Consider the following 17,614-nt stretch of genomic DNA (forward strand, 5'->3'; position numbering starts at 1 on the left):
ACTTGCTGGCTGGACCCTCTTGAGAAGGATTCGACGTCAGAACTTTGGTTGTATTCTTCTTTGTTATTTATTAATAATAGATGACTATCATTATGGTTCCACTCTCGTTGTTTTATGTTTGATGTTGAGTTATATCTTTTCTGACTGATATATAATTGCATCTACTAGATTTTACGCTTGTTTTCGTGTTGTTCTTTGCATGTGCAGGTGTCCAATCACAGAGATCGTGGGGATCGTGACCGGCCAAGGCAAAGGAACGAAGGCGACATCTCTTCGACGAACACTAGCGTTGGAATCCAAGTAGGTTCTCACCATCTACTTTTTATTTGCAATTAGGAACTTGCGTGATAGCATTGTGTGATTGTTGCTAGACCCGGTCTGGGCCAGTAGGGATCGTCTCTGTCCGCAGAGAGGATTTACCTCTACAACAATTTGTACCTTCCAACGTGCAATGTCCTATGCCTTTCATGACATTCGTCACATTGTACATCTGTATCTGGATGATCTTCCAGCTCATTCAGCTAAGCGTCAAGACCATCCCTCCCATCTTCGCGAAATTTTTCTCCGTTGTCGACACTACCGTATCAGGCTCAATCCTCATAAATGTGTCTTCTGCATTGAATCAGGCCGACTGCTCGGGTTTATCGTCTCCCGAGAGGGCATCCGTCTGGACCCCCTCAAAGTCGAGGCTATTTTGACCCTTCCTCCCCCTGCTTCTTTGCAGCAGTTGCAAAGTTTGCAGGGTAAAGCGAATTTCTTAAGACGATTCATTCCGAACTATGCCGAGGTGGCTAAGGGTTTCACACGGTTATTGAAGCGAGATACCCCCTTCCATTGGGATGCTATCACTCAGGAGTCTTTCGAGCGACTCAAGGGTCTCCTTGTCTCTGCTCCATTATTGCGACCTCCGAACTACCACCGTGATTATACTCTGTATCTAGCCGCCGCCGATACTACTATCGGCATGGTTCTCGTACAAGATGATGATGATGGCAATGAACATGTCATATATTATCTCAGCCGCAACCTCTTGGATACGGAAACTCGCTACGCTTATGTCGAGAAGTTGGCATTGGCCGCCATTTGTGTCGTCCAACGCTTCCGACATTATATCTTGTTGTGCACCACAACCGTGATTTCTGACTGCAACCCGATGACATACATTTTGTCACGTCAGTTGCTGGGGGGCAAATACTCAAAGTGGATCGTAATCCTCCAAGAGTTTGACTTGGAATTTACTGCTGCCAAGTCTAAGAAGTCTCTGGTCTTTGCTGAATTACTCTGTTCTTTGCCATCTCCTTCTACACCCTCTCTTTCAGAGGATCATATCCCGGACGACACTCTTTTTCTGATCAACACCCTCAATCCCTGGTACGGGGATATTATCGTTTATTTACAAACGTCTTCTTTCCGCCCTGCTGTATCCAAAGATGCTCGGCGGCGGATCCGCCATCAGTCTCAACCCTATCATATCATAGGGGACACCCTGTACCGTCTCGGCGTGGACTCCGTTCTCCACCGATGTCTTACCCTCGAGGAAGCTGAGAGAGTCTTGAACGACTGCCACTCTGGCGCCTATGGTGGTCACATGTCCGGATATGCCATAACTCAAAAAATCCTTCGCGCTGGTTATTTATGGCCCTCCATTTTTAAAGATTGCATTCTTGTCGTCCGTTCATGTCATGCATGCCAGATGTACCGGCGGAAGATGTGTGCGCCACCGGCCCCACTGCACCCTGTAGTGACCGTAGGCCCTTTTGCAAAATGGGGCATTGATTATACAACCTGTAAGCCTCGATCGACTGGGGGGCATGGGTTTATTATCGTTGCCGTCGATTACTTTACAAAATGGGCCGAGGCGATGCCCACATTAAATGAAGACGGTCACACAACAGCGCAATTTTTGTTCAATCATGTTATTACACGGTTCGGAGTTCCACAGGCCATTGTCACAGATCACGGAAAACATTTCCGTAATCACATGATGACCGACTTGACAACCCAATTAGGCTTACGACACGATAGTTCAACCCCGTACTATCCTCAGTCTAATGGCCAGGTTGAAGCCGTTAACAAGATTTTGGTTACGATGCTTCAACGCACTGTTGACATGCATACGTCTAATTGGCATCTGATGTTGTTTCCCGCCTTGTGGGCCTACCGAACCTCTGTGAAGGATGCCACCGGTTTCACTCCATTTCAACTAGTTTACGGACTGGAGGCTACCCTTCCCATAGAATGTGAAATTCCTTCGTTGAAAATAGCCGTCAAGTTGCTTCCCAACACTACTTCGGTAGAGGAATGGCTTCTTTATCTAGAACGGTTAGACGAGACCTGTTGCTTAGCCTCTCTAGCCATCGAAGCTCAAAAGAAGAGAGTCAAAACTCATTTTGACCATACCATTCATCCTCGTTCCTTTGTTGAGGGAGATCTAGTCCTGCTATATGACCAAGCAAATGACAAGCTGAGGGCAGGCAAACTTGAGCCCATGTGGCTAGGCCCTTACATTGTAAAGAGAGTGTTGCAAAAAGGGGCATACGAGCTAGTTGAATACGAAGGTAATCCTCTTGATAAGCTCCGCAATGGGTTGTACTTGAAAAAGAACTATGCATGATTCATGCGCTTCAATTTATACATGTGTGTGTCTTAGAAAGTGTGTGTGTGTGTGTGTATGTTTTCATGTTTTTTGGCTTGGTGTGAAAAGCGTGATTGCTCCTTATTATGTTTTTGCTTCTTGTGCAGATGTCGGGTGCACCTTATATTGGTTTCGCTGATGGTGCCTGCCGCAACACTCGCAATTTGTCCTCTGCGGTGTGGGTGATCTATGATCCTCACGGTGAGTTGATAGATCTTCAGGGTGTGTGTTTAGGTTGTACTACAAACAATGTCGCTGAATATAGTGCTGTTATTGAATTATTAGCCGAGGTGATTAATCTCAATATTCGTACATTGGTTGTTAACCTAGACTCTCAACTTGTCGTCCATCAGCTCAATGGGTGATATTCCGTCAGAGACCGTCACATTTTAAGGTTGTACTTACGTGTTAAATTGTTAGAAAGGAATTTTGACTTTATCACATATCAGCATATTCCACGACGATTAAACACATTATCTGATGCATTGGCTAATCATGTATTAGATAGACATTTGCGTAATTTATAATCAAAACATCATACAAGCAAGCACATAAAAGCAAAATAATAAACCATAGGAATATGTATATATATATCGTATGGCGCACCAAGGCGCTCAAAAAATAAGTGTATATGTCTAGATAAGGCCTATGTTCTTGGTACATCTGAGACACATGTCTCTCAAAAAACCATCAGTAGGAAATAAAGACCTAGATGTCTACTGGGGTGGGTTATGCTCTCTATAATCTGCAGCCGCTCGTGCCACCCGCCTCAAAAGGCGGTGCATCCTAGGTTCTACCCCCACTGTATGGATCTGAGATGCTATGGGGACCTCCTCTATCCCCTGGTAATCTGGAATCCCTGACAGTAAGCCCTCGAGGTTCCGTATCACGGTCTCCATCGTATCGACTCCCAGAGGAGCCAGGGCCAGAGCTCCAATGCCCTGTGCATCCCTCCGCGCCTCTGGGGCCAAACCAAGGGGTCTCGTCGGTCCTACATCTGCATACCATAGTATTCATCGTTAAGACATGTACATGAAAAATCAAAAACATTAACAAAAATAAAAAATCAAAAAGAGATCAAGTGGCTTACCACCATCGTCCCACTGCTCTCCAGCAGGCAACAGAATGTCTAGGTCTCCACGGAAGTCTATGCCGGCATATGGCCAGTCCTCCACGAAAATAGTCTGCCGATCCAGCCACTCTCGGAAGTATACTCCCCATGCCACTGGTCGGCCGCCACCTCCTCGTGGCATGACATGGCCCCATCGACTGGCCCTCGTCTCTCGGGGGCCTCTAGGTGGATCCACGACCATGTCCTGTAGCTGTAATGCCAGTACCCGCTCCAGCATGAGTGGGACTAAAATCGACCCATAGCCAAACTGCTTCGACTCACCACGTCGACAGTTGCTCAACTGTCTCTTCATACTGGTTGTTACTGCTGCTGCCCAGTTGAATATGGTGGGATTTAAACATTCGAGATCCAATCGAAGATGGGCCTTCAAGGCCTCATGATTGGCCAAGGAACCTGCTACCCGCGTCACCATGAAGAGTATGGTTCGAAGGACGATGTCCTCCACCGTAGGAATAGCTACTTTCCCACTCCGCTACTTGCGTGCCTGTGGGCACACCCGGGCCATCAACATATCTAGAGTATCACCGCCGGGTCGCTGCCCCTCTAGAATGGGCATCTCACCTCGACGTGATAACCCGGTCAAAAAATAGATATTTGTATAGTCGAACTCAATGTCTCGGCCTCGAATCACAAATTTCCCATCAGTGGGATTCCAGGCTCTGATCAGGAATTCAAGAAGGTCAGGATGTGCTCGCAGGCGCGGAGTTAAGAAGAATTTGAGCAACCCACACGCCCGCATTGCATTACGGCGCCTGGCATCGGCAAATGCCGCTATGTCCTCATTGTCATGAGCTCGCTCCTGCCAAACGAATGCCATCTTACCCTACATGAACACAAAAATTCATTAGGGCCCTGTCCATAAAGTTTCATACGTTCAATTTGTTAAAAAACTTGTTGCACGGCGTCAGCGCGACTGTTTTTAAAACAGTCGCGTTGATAATGGCGCCCTTTGATATTTTTCCTGGGTCAGCGTGGAAGTACATCACTCTTCCGCGCTGATCCGGGGTGGTATGTGTGAATCTTTTTCGATCAACGTGGACCCGATAAGGAAATCCGTGCTAACCGAGGGCGAATTGAGTTTCAAAAAATCCGCCTAGACCAGCACTTCCCACCGTTAAAATGCGGCTAAAATACTTCAAAATGGAGCGTAGAGGAGGGTGAGCCTACCTGGAACAGACTGCAGGATGGTTGATGTGCGTACGGAATGGAATTTGGTTCGTCAACCTCACAGCTCCACGACGTCCTCCAAAGCTCCAAATGGTAACAATGGTAAAAAAATTTATTTACCCCCCTATTTATGGTAAAATTTCATAATTAAGTATTATTTTTCATAAATGAGGGATTTTTGTGATGATTTTTACCATGTGCTTGGTGCCCATATAGTTCTACTATGTTTTTATGCGTCTGGTCCATATTATCTCGAACAGGTTTACGCGTGCGGTGTTTCTTGTGTAGATTCTCATGCCGGTGGAATTATGACGGTTCTATACACGCTTGGTCCCGGAACATCATCTTTAAGCTCTTTTTCGACGTGAAATAAGAAAAGATGGCCGAGTCCCCCTCTCGGCTCGTTAAAAGGAATGAGAGGCGGTCGCCTTTAAAGCTCTTTTTTCGACCGTTTAAACTAAAAAGATTGCCAAGTTTTTGTCGTTTCAAACTCGTTATTGGCTCCAAAACGACGTACTTCTGACTGCTTTTCTACTTTTTCGGGTCGAAGTTACTACTTACGAAAAGTACTCCTCGATCATACTGGTCGGGCGGTTCTTTCGAGCATTGTTTTATACTTTTTCAGGCTCGAGAGACACAACTTTACGAAAAAGGACCCCCCTGGAGTTTACTTTTCTGCTGTCTTTTCAGACTCTATAAACAGGAAAGGAAGCCGAGTTCTTCCTTTGTCAGACTCGTTAAAATTTAATGACATCGGATTCCGTCGAAATGATGCTCACAAGCATATGCTATCCCTGTCAAGCTTGTCATCGAAAAATAATCGGGGTACTCGCCAGGAATGGTGGGGAAAATGGAATCATAATTATTGTCGTATCGGCAGTATGTCGCTCTTGAACATGGCACTAGTCTGCATTCGTGTCGGGGTGGGGACATCTCATCTTATTTTACACTGGCCTCCGTTGGTTTGGGTTATCCTGTTTGACTTTTCATCTGCTCATTGACTTGTCACCATGACCCTTGATCATTTGAATATCAATACTGCCAAGTCCATTGTCGTGCCGCTGATATGTTCAAGAGAAGTTGACCTCTGCAAGAATACTCAACCCCCCTCTGATACCTCACACAAAATATCTTATCCTTCTCTGTCTCATGTCGATGATGTGGGAAACATTATGGCCCACCTTCGATCAAGGTCACTTCCTGTCGACTTCAGCTCATTATCCAGGAAGGTGACTTAGAGACTCCCTTTAGGTGCCTTAGAGCCTGCATGCCTCAATGGCAGGTTCTTTGTGTTCGACGCGAGGTTTTCATCATTGGCCTCCGATCGAATGATTCTGCGAGTGTTCGACACCAACTCATTGATTCGCACGCCGTGGATTGTACCTATAGTACCTTGAGGACCATTGTCATTATTGGTGGTCCCTCTCGCATCTGTTAACAATTTTCATCATTGACTGGTAATCAGACGATGTTCTTGCATGTTCAACTTCAACTCCCATATTCACATGCATGGACTTGTACTTTGTTCGGGTCGAGATGGAGCGCAAGACCCTGGATTTTGTCTATTGCAATCCAGGTTGCGATTTTGTGGATTATTATGATCATTACATGACTCATTGATGGATGGCTGCGCCCATACCTGAGTCTTCATGGATGGCTGCGACCATACCTTTATTATCATCATGGTCTCTTGAGCTGGGTGGCTGCGTCCATACCACAGACCTCCTTCGTATGTCTTTTGGTTGGCTGCGCCCATGCCTGGACTGCATGTAATCGATTATTAGAGATATCAGTTGTACATACGTGCAGGTTATTCCTGGGGGTGTTCCAGTTCAGCCAGTTTCGTAAAGCATTTCACCCCTCCCACTCTCTCGGGCTTCATGCTTTAGGGGGCATCTGTTACACTGTAATTTGTCACCGTCTTCCTGTCAGTCTTCCTACTATGTCATGAGTTCAAATTAATCATGCTCATGCTCTCTAATGTTGCCAAATGACCCACTTTGCCAAAGTTTTTTCTATCATCACGACTATTTTCAAGATAAACGCGCTGACGGGCGCTCCATAACAGACAGAATGCACTGCCAGCGCGGAAGCACACGTGTTTCCCGCGCTGGTCGAATTTCATGAGCCAGCGCGTCTGTTATTCATATCTGATCGCGCTGACATGACCTTCTTTGTTATTCAGCTGCGATGTCAACGCTCCAGTGCAGTTATGGACCCGCGCTGATCCAGTTTGGGCGAGTTTGTTCTAACAGCCGGCCTTCCAGATGACTCCAGACCTGGTTGTTGGCCTTGTAAATGTCGCCCTCCCTTCTCTGGCATGTCTGTTTCGTCATTTGAGCCACCTTCCTTGGAGATAAGCTCATCCTCCCACCATTCATGGAGACTCCCTCTCCTATTTAAGCCTCTACCATTGCCATGAGTAGCTAGTCTGGAATTGATAATGCTTGGAGTGTTGCTGCTAGTGTGTGAACTTGATAGGTAGTTGGTGTGACAAGTGTGGGATTGCTAGAGAGCTTAAGGAAGGTTGTGAAGTGTTTCTTTCTTGTGTAAACTTTTGTGTGAGAGAGTTTTTGTCTTGGGAGATCTACCTCCAAGGGTGAATGCTTAAGAGACTTGCTGGCTGGACCCTCTTGAGAAGGATTCGACGTCAGAACTTTGGTTGTATTCTTCTTTGTTATTTATTAATAATAGATGACTATCATTATGGTTCCACTCTCATTGTTTTATGTTTGATGTTGAGTTATATCTTTTTTGACTGATATATAATTGCATCTACTAGATTTTACGCTTGTTTTCGTGTTGTTCTTTGCATGTGCAGGTGTCCAATCACAGAGATCGTGGGGATCGTGACCGGCCAAGGCAAAGGAATGAAGGCAACATCTCTTCGACGAACACTAGCGTTGGAATCCAAGTAGGTTCTCACCATCTACTTTTTATTTGCAATTAGGAACTTGCGTGATAGCATTGTGTGATTGTTGCTAGACCCGGTCTGGGCTAGTAGGGATCGTCTCTGTCCGCAGAGAGGATTTACCTCTACAACAAGAAAGATAACTAATGCAATCCTATTTCCATGTTTCACCATCATCCACTTAACTTGCCTTTGCCAATGTGAAACTATGCAATACCTGGCGTCAAATAAGAGTTTGTTTAACTCAAGAGCCATCTTAACCCCTAAAGAAGTTTTTGGAATATTTTAAGTAAAAATATTATTTACTTTAAGTTTAGAATTGAGGAATTTTATACATTGGCAATTTATTAGATGTTTTTATTATTTAAAGTTTTATATTGAGAAGTTTTGTAAATGCACATTTTAGATGTTTTTATTTTTTAAGTTGGAATTTGATGATTAATTTTATAGTGAAATTGTAGATTTTTGTTATTTAAATTAAGTTTTTGAATGCATAAATTGATTCAACTTCCTTAATAACTTTTGAGGCACTTGGATTGTACAGATTACATAACTCAAACTTTACCAATTCAAGAAATCCTTTCTAGATTTTAGACAAAATAAACTAAAAAATATGTTTGGAAAATGCCAAAAACATCTAATCGTTAGAATATGTGTTTTATAAATTTCACATTCACCATGCATCTACTTAGCATAAGAAAATGTCTCTAGTTTTCAAAGTATAAATTGGACAAACATAAGTAAATTTTTTATGTTTGGTTCCTTTTAAGACTACCTTCTCAAGACATTTTACATTTATTTTTGCCCATCACTTAAATATCATGGATACCTTGTAGACATTCTAGAAAACCTATCACACATTAAACAAGTGAATAGAAAAGTATCAAATGTTCAGGAGAGTAACATCACCACATATAGAAATAAGTGAATTGTGTGAGGTATGCTAGAGCAAAGGGAGAAGGAGCAAATGGGTAATTGGAATGATGAAAACTTTGGCACAAGGGATAACTGACGTTGTAGGCTTAATTTCTATGTGTTATACGCTATAGGTAGTGGATCAACGAAAATATTCGAAAAGAAGTATCCCTTAGTTTCCCACTATAATTCGTTTGCATTGATGTAGGTGTTACCTACTTGTTTTATGTTTTGGTTATTTTGGGCATATTTTCCCATGAGGTTTGCTTCATTTTGCTTCTACGGTAGAGATTTGTATAAATTGCAAGTTTATTTTGTATATTTTAAAAGTTTAATAGGTTTTTTAAGAGAATGAATCTATTTATATTTTCAAATAACAAAAAAATATAATTTCACCCATAATTATATCATCAAATTTCAATGAATATTGCACCATATGTGCCAAATACCCTAAAAATATGTGAGAAACAAGTTAATTATATAAACTACTAGGCTCAAGAACACATGTATAAATTAACTGAAATGTATTTTTTGTTTGTTTGTCAACTTGTATGAGTTTTTCAGAGATTACATCAGGCTTGACCCGTGGCTTGAGAAACCGCGACCAAGGGGCATCGAAGCCATCAAAATCACCCAGGGATCGCACCCGGTTGGGCCACACCAACCCTTAACATGACTTGATTTTTTCCCACAAAGTTTCAAACTGGTGACCTTCACATCATGGTGTGACTTAATAATACACCCCATCACTGTCTATTCTACGCCCCGTGAGCTTAACTGAAATATATTTTTAATGCTATCCGTTATTTAATTAACTTCATTTATTAATTAATTTGTTTAAGAGATAGAAGCAATTCAATTATGAAAATTAATGTGGTTGAAAATAATTTATATTAAATATAATTCTCTTGTGGGATTAATTAACATATTGATCTTAGGTGTAAAAATATATACAATGTCATTAAGTTACAGTGGGTTGTAGTCCAACTAGTATTAAACAACTCACTTCCACAACAATTAAATCCACCCATCATTGTCGATAATTAGATTCACCCATCATTACCTAACTTTATAGGTTTCTTAGTTAATGAGATTTCACATGTCAAAATTAAAAAACTTGTCATTATTATTCATAGGAGTAGGAGGTTAGTTATGCCTCCTTTCCATACTATCCCTAACAATATGATTACGCTAGTATGAGGTTGCCTTTGGAGTATCTTATACTAGTGAGATTGAATAAATATGGTTCAGGAAGCACTAACTGGTTCCTTATGCATGTCATACTTTTCCAAAACTTCAATACATGTTACAAATGATTGATCTCCATTTTGGTCTTTTGCTCTTGCTAAATTACTTACAAGAAGATATTCACATATAATATTAGGGGCTATCAAATCATGGAAATATTATAGTTGTGTCATTCTTATAAAATAAGGTGTTGCTTATCTTCTTCCATTGGAAAAAAATATTTTCACATGAATAAGTTGCCATAAATTGTAAAATTCTATAGTCTAAGGTATCTTATCTTTAAGAGAGCAACTCTTCAAGATATGGATGTGGGGAAAGTTGACCACAAGATGACTCATCCCAACCCCATGGAGACTTAACATGGTAACAAGTTAAAAAACTTGTTATTGTTATGCATGAGAGTAAGAGGCTTGTTATGGTTTTTTTCCATCTTATCCCAAACAATATGCTTTGGTTATTAATGAGGTTGGCTCTTAAGTATTCATGACTAATAATATTGAATAGATTTGGCTAGGGAAACAATAGGTGGATCCCTATGCATGGAACACCTTCTCAAAACTCTAATACATGAAACAAATGATTGATCTCCATTTTCGTCTTTTGAACTTGCAAAGTTATTTTCAAGACCATATTCACATACAGTGTTAGGGAGCTATCAAATCATGATTTTTTTTTAGTTGTGTCGTTCGTATAAAATAAGGTGTTCTTTCTCTTCTTTTATTAGAGCAAAAATATTTTTCGTGTGAATAAGTTGCCATGAATCCTAAAATTCTATAGCCTAAGGTACCTTATCTCCTAGGAGAGTAACTCTTTGGGACATGGAAGTGGGGGAAGTTGACCACAACATGACTCATCCCAACCCGATAGAGAACTTCCATTGGATAAATATTTTATTAGAAAATAAGCCTCTCTTACCTAATGGCCATGCAAAAAAAACCTTTTTTAGATTCCACAGTAGTCATAGATGGAATTTAAGCCTCTAGAATTTATTTGATCAACCATGCATGATTAGTATTTAGCACAACCATATACTTATATGTAAGCTTATATTTGGTAAAGCTCTTAGATAGATTCTCAATCCCTCCACCAAAATTGAGATACATGTAGGGTTAGCTTGTTTGACAAGCGCATTAGGGATAGGTGAACATTTAATAGATGATTATATCATATTATCAACTATTTCCCAACGTTAGTAAGAGGAGATTACCATGGATTCCTTGATTTATGTTGCTTATGTTATTGCAACTAGAGTATCTATAGGATAATTTTTGAATTAAAGGTTCATTTGAATATTAATATGAAAATCTTACACAACGATTTAATAAAACATACATGTAACCTCCACAAGCACGACACATTTTTTTTTTAAAAATGTGCTTAGGTTTAGGCCAAAACATCCATTGTCATATTGTCAATAGAAAACTCTCTAGAAAATAGAAATAGATCATTAAAAGACAAAGGACAATTGTTTGATCATAAAACACTAAAAATAGACCATGCCAAGCATATAGGAACCCAAGGATTGACATCAACTAGCTACACAAGTTCCTACACATCCATGGGAGGCATTAGGGGATTATGCCCTTCATAAATGGAATGGGCTAAAGTTGAAAATTTATTGTCATTACAAGGCTTTTTTGGGGGGCTAGTTCATCTTGTACTTGTGTCTCTTGTGCACCTACTTACCAATCTAGTGACGGGGCCTACTCTCACCTCTATGAAAACCTATAAAATTAGGTTAAGAAGGGCTTGGTGGTTTCTTTCTTATAGTGTGTGGGAGGCAAGCCCAATAATCTTTAAGTTTTTGAGAAGTTTAATCCCCATTTGTAATTTAGGTCCATGATAAAATGAAAACCAATTGTTATATCTTGTATTCAGATGTTGAATGGGGGGCATATATCCAGATCCAGATGTATCCTCAACAGGTAATTCATGAACATAGTGGATGAACAAATCCCAAATAACTTTACACATGATATCCCACTTGGATTCAGGAGAGTTCATAGTGGGGAAGCATTTTGTTTATTAGGATGCCTAGATCCCAATTACTCTACACTTGTTATCACATTTAGATATGGAAGAAGCCTTAACATCAAGACATTATCCATCTAGATGTTCAAATCTTGGATATCTTCATGCTTGAAATGATATCTGGATCTAGGAGGTTGAACAATCAATGTTTCTAGTAGGTAATTCAAATACCCAGATGCTTAGATATCTAGAAAATTGTGGTACTTGGATTCCTATCACCAACAATCATCTAAATCACTGACCCATCTCACCATGACATCAAATCTTATCCACATGTCATGACACATGTCTGTTATCACACTCATGGTTACGTGGAAATCTAACACACAATGTGGTATTATTAAATCCAAGTTGTTGAAATAAAAACCACCTGTCAGTACAACCCTACATCTCTCCTACATATTGTTAATCTCATAAACAATTTCTACAAATATAAATTTTCAAATAACGAAGAGGAAAATCATTAAAACAAGCAAATCTAGGATTTTTGTTTAAATTGGTGTATGTTTATTTGACTTTTAGATAATTGAATGAATTATACTAACTCTATGCAATTGTTTGTACATATAGATAAATAACCCCGAAGGCCAAGAGTACAGGAAGAACGAGGAATTGAAGGAGAAGAGGAAAAAATAAACAAGGTAGTTTGCTTGTGAAAAGATAAAAAGGTATACACTTTTCCAGTTTAAATTAGATGCAATTACGTGTGTAACAATTCCCACTCGGTTATGTAACAAGAATTCTCAATTTGGAAATAAAATAATACATACAAATTCCACTATTTAAAGAGAATTTCTTGATCAATTATCCAACGAATTTGTGAGTTGTAAATTGAAGAGCATTTCGACAAAAGTTGAAAAAGGTACAATGTTTTAGAATAGTTTAAATAGTAACGAGATTGATGAATTAAAGGCTCACTGGAGAACTTGTAATTATAATGTATACTATTTATCAGAGTTTTGTTTTGTTTTGGTTTTTTGTTTTGTTTTGTTTTTGTTTTTGTTTTTTGTTTTTTGTTTTTTTTTTGTTTTTTGTTTTTGTTTTTTGTTTTTGTTTTGTTTTTGTTTTTTGTTTTTTTGTTTTGTTTTGCTTTGTTTTGTTTTTGTTTTTGTTTTGTTTTTTGTTTTGTTTTTGTTTTTGTTTTTGTTTTTGTTTTTTTGTTTTTGTTTTTTGTTTTGTTTTTGTTTTTGTTTTTTTTGTTTTTGTTTTTGTTTTTGTTTTGTTTTGTTTTTGTTTTTGTTTTTTTGTTTGTTTGTTTTGTTTTGTTTTTTGTTTGTTTGTTCTGTTTTGTTTTTTTTTTGTTTTGTTTTGTTTTGTTTTTTGTTTTGTTTTGTTTTTTGTTTTTGTTTTTTTTTTTTTTCTTCAGAAGAAAAAGCATAATATATTCATATAGAAAAGATTACATAATGCAAATGAAAGAAGCATATGCAAAAACGTGGACCGAGCCACATACAAATCTGCTTAAACAGATCCCAAATATAGCCCCGAAAGGCAACAAGGCAAACCCATCTATAGGGTGCAGAAGAGGCACCAAAGCACCAAGCAGACAAGCATCGAAAGACAACGCAAGATCTGACCGCCCAATACAAAAGGAGAGGCACGAAATGAGGAAGAGAGCAGCAAAAGAAGCCACTCCTTCCCCACCCCCTCAGAGTTATAATAATGTTGAAGGCCAATGTTTTCTATTTGTAAGTCGATGGTGTGGATTTTGTGCTTACACTCTAAATTTACATTTATGTTGATGAGGTATTTAAATTTTTCCTTTTGATCACGGGAAGTCTTTCTAGTGTTCTACAATTTCCTTACAGATAATAGTCATATACATATTAAGATATTATATTTGTTTTTTAAATAATTTTTTGTTTAAATAATTACAATGATATATTTGTGTTTATTAATTTGTGTGATTAAGTGAATTATTTCTCAGCGTAACAATTATCCCAAATTTGTATTCGCAAATCAATACATCTTGCTCCTAACTAACTAGGAAAACTTTATATTGGATATAATATTTTCATATATATATATATATATATATATATAGTGTTAGATCATATATTTTCCTTTTGGAGTGACTCTCACTCATTTCCAAATTCTCTCTCAGTGGCAATTGGGCCCACATACCGATGGATATTTCCATCCCAAATGAGTATAGGTTTGATTGGGACCTTGATTAAGTGACTCTCAGTCATTTCCAAATTCTCTCCTAGTGGCAACCAGACCCACATACCGATGGACATCGCCATCCAAAATGAGTATAGGTCTAATTAATACCTTGACTGAGTGATGCTCCCTATTTTTGTCAGAAAGATTTTTTTGAGCTGCCAACATTACTGTAGCTAAATGCTCTACATGTTGGGGTGTGCGTCATTGAATCAAAACTAACTTTGGATCCAATAATGTGTATCCAATATGGAATGCACCCATTCCGCGCAGAGGCATTTCAATATTTCTCTTACTGTGTCCTCTCCTTATCATATCCTTCTAGCGCGAACACTAAGGAAGGCAGTCGTTAGAGGTGAGCGGGGTTATTAAGACAGATAGCTCCAGACAAGTCCAGGGAGGTCCGGCCCCAGGGAAGTCTTTTCATGGCCCCAATTCTGCCTTTCGGATAATGCGGAGCCGACCCTCGACCGACGCAGGAAGGAGATAGCATTTCTGCACCCGCTCGACCCGCCCGCATATAACCTGGGCATTCACTCAACCTGCTCTTCCTTTCTCGACGATCTTATTGTGAGGTAAGTTGTGAGGTTGTTCAGGTGGTTAGTTGTAAGGTTGGTGGATCCGGTCCTCCTGATAAGAGAAGAGTAAATAGCGGTACCCACTAAGCGCTTCATGAAGTTTGTGTTCTTGGGCTAAAAGGTCTAGGTCAAAAGGTGGGTAACTATCAGGTTAGCAGGAACAAACCTTGGTTAGGATCTTGGTTAGCAAAGGCCAGTACATGCCTAATTGATCTAATAATCTCCATGAAATTGAATCAGAAATAGTTCCTTCAGCCTCCGTCAATACTTCCAATTTCAATAGTTCCAGCCAGGGTCAATCACTCTACCTTCCTGTCATAACACCTTCCTAAAGCATTCTTACTTACCTTCTTCCCTCTCTTACTTATGCACCCATACTCTTACGCACCAACACTCTTATGCACCCACTTCCTCTATTAATACTCTATAGCAAAGTACTTTTTACTCATCAATTAAAAGCTTGATATGTTAACTACTTGAAAACATTGATATCCACTTTATGCTTGTTAGCTATGCTAAAATTATTTCATCGAAGCAAAAAAAAAGATATGGATTTGGTCGAAGTTTTTTATATTGGAATAAAAGCAAATAGTAGATGCATTCAAAATTATTTTATTAAAGGCAACATTAACTCAAAAACCATATTTATTCATAACAAAAATGAGGCAAACACACCTTTCATTGATGCACAAATTTGTATCTCTCACAGTACTAAATAATTTTCATTGTTAACTTGAATATTATGTGCTTTTATAACACCCATTTTGTAATTTATTCTATAGAAGCACACACATTATTTAGTTATTTTTATGTAATCGCATTAGTGAAAATTTGGAATATAAAAAGGTCAATGATTTGGTATTCCATGAAACAACAATGACTTTTTCAACTAACAACATCAAATGAAGCAATATTTTTTGGTTTATTATTCTTATTGCTCAAAATGATGACTATTTTTTGTAGTGTTAATGTCCTAGGTGCGGATTTAATTCCTTTCTAAAAACTTCTAGGGGTGGGAAAGTAAAATTCTCCAACCAAAATGACGTATTAAATCTTAGGGGCATGATAATAGAGATACACCATACATAATTGATAGGCCTATCTCAAGGAAGTGGTATAGTTGAGAGATGCAAGAAACACTATAGGTTGATGCATACAAACAGATGGAGCGGCATAGTCACCAACTTTGAAAGTGTCTATTGGTAGCTTAGATTGATTTATAGCTCAATGTCCTTGATGCTTGAAATCTCACTAGAGTTGGACAAAAATTTGGTAGCAATTGGGGACATCAACACATGACTACATGATTTTGAAGGGATTGAGCCAACCATGGTTGTATCTATTACGAAATGCATGGGTGTGATGTGATAGCCCTTGTTAGTCCCAACTACTATGTTATAGGGGTAGATATCTTAGAAAAAGTTGTCAAACAAGCACAAGATGTAGCTTTTAGATTCGACATTTGGAATTTCATCACTAGGAATATGATTTTCTTAGGAAATATATGTTGCCTTTACGATTATAAATATGATATTTGTAATCATAAAAGAAATGTTTATATGTGGCATGCCAACCTACGATGCTCCATGTTTCAGAGCCTATTTTCCACCCATAGAACTAAATATGGATTTTTTCTTCAAACTTTCCAAGGATCATAAGTAGTGTTGCTATTGAAATTGCATCATAAGTGGTGCCTTAATGAGAATAGTGAAAATGATGTGAGAGGATGTATTGTGATCTATATCAATGGAATCATATTTTAAATAGATGTGGACAACGAAAAGAAATGATAATATTACTATAACATTCTTCCCTAGACACTACTTGTTGTGGAGGGAGGGTTTGTCTATTTTAAGACTACTCGACCAGAACAAATACTACAACAATTTCTATCCTTTATCCTCATCATGCATGAAACAATATGGAGTAAAGTGTTGTGCATCTTCAAATAGAAGGGGATCTCTCATTGTCATTGCCTAATACTCCGCTAGAAGCTTGTGTTCTTCACATGACACTGTGCATCATGCAACTCAAGAACGACATCCTCCTTCACTTTCACATATTGAAATGGAACCAATGGGTCCATCCTCAATACTTCATACATCGTGGATCCAACCAAATGCATTTGCTTCAAAGTAGGGTGTCTAGGTAATTGTGATGCGATAAAAATTGTGGGTAAATAAACACCAATTAAAGAGATAATGACCACATTTCAATTGTGGATCGAACCAAATGCATGTGCTTAAAAGTAGGTTGTCTAAGTGGTTGTGACACGATAAAAATTGTGGATAAAGAAAAACCAATTAAAGAGATAATGACCACATATCAATGTTTGATAGGTCGTGAATATATGACAAAAAACTTAAAAAGAACTCCCTTAAAAAAACACCTTCCATGGAAACCTGTAAAAACATTTTTTCCACATTCATTTAAATTTACATTTTATAGTTGGTAAGCTTAAATTTGAATTTTACTGTTGGTAAGAAATATGACAACTAATATTTATGTACCTATAACTCCATTAATGCACGGGGTAATATATGCCACCTCTTAGATTTTGTACTTGCTAAAATCCAACCGGTAGCATATATTACCCTGTGCATTAGTAGAGCTATAATTCCAGAAATATTAATTGCCAAAAAATATCTTGCAAATGCTTAATTTATAATCATTTGGGTAGTCAATGAAAACAGGTACAAATCACATGGCATGCATAAACTGCCTACAACAGTCACTCTACAACCGTCATTCTAGTGGATGCACATGTCATTGTAGTCTATGTGAATGTTTTTATACCCGTAGATGTTTTCTGCTCATCCTTCACAAGCGTCCAT

At 38.9% G+C, this 17,614-nt stretch overlaps 1 protein-coding gene across 1 annotated transcript in view; it reads right to left on the minus strand.

The window, feature by feature from the left end:
* LOC149260984 (uncharacterized) overlaps positions 1 to 17,614 on the minus strand; it is a 67,353-nt gene that overhangs the window by 21,475 nt on the left and 28,264 nt on the right. The window contains exon 4 of the mRNA XM_089366976.1: positions 4,497 to 4,590. Coding sequence (XP_089223102.1) covers positions 4,497 to 4,590 — 94 coding nt within the window. The remainder of the gene's footprint in view (positions 1 to 4,496; positions 4,591 to 17,614) is intronic.

The sequence above is a fragment of the Pinus tabuliformis genome, chromosome 6 (assembly GCF_031772625.1).
Source record: "Pinus tabuliformis cultivar Carrire ecotype Pingquan chromosome 6, CPIR1, whole genome shotgun sequence".
In the NCBI taxonomy this organism is placed as follows: Eukaryota; Viridiplantae; Streptophyta; class Pinopsida; order Pinales; family Pinaceae; genus Pinus; species Pinus tabuliformis.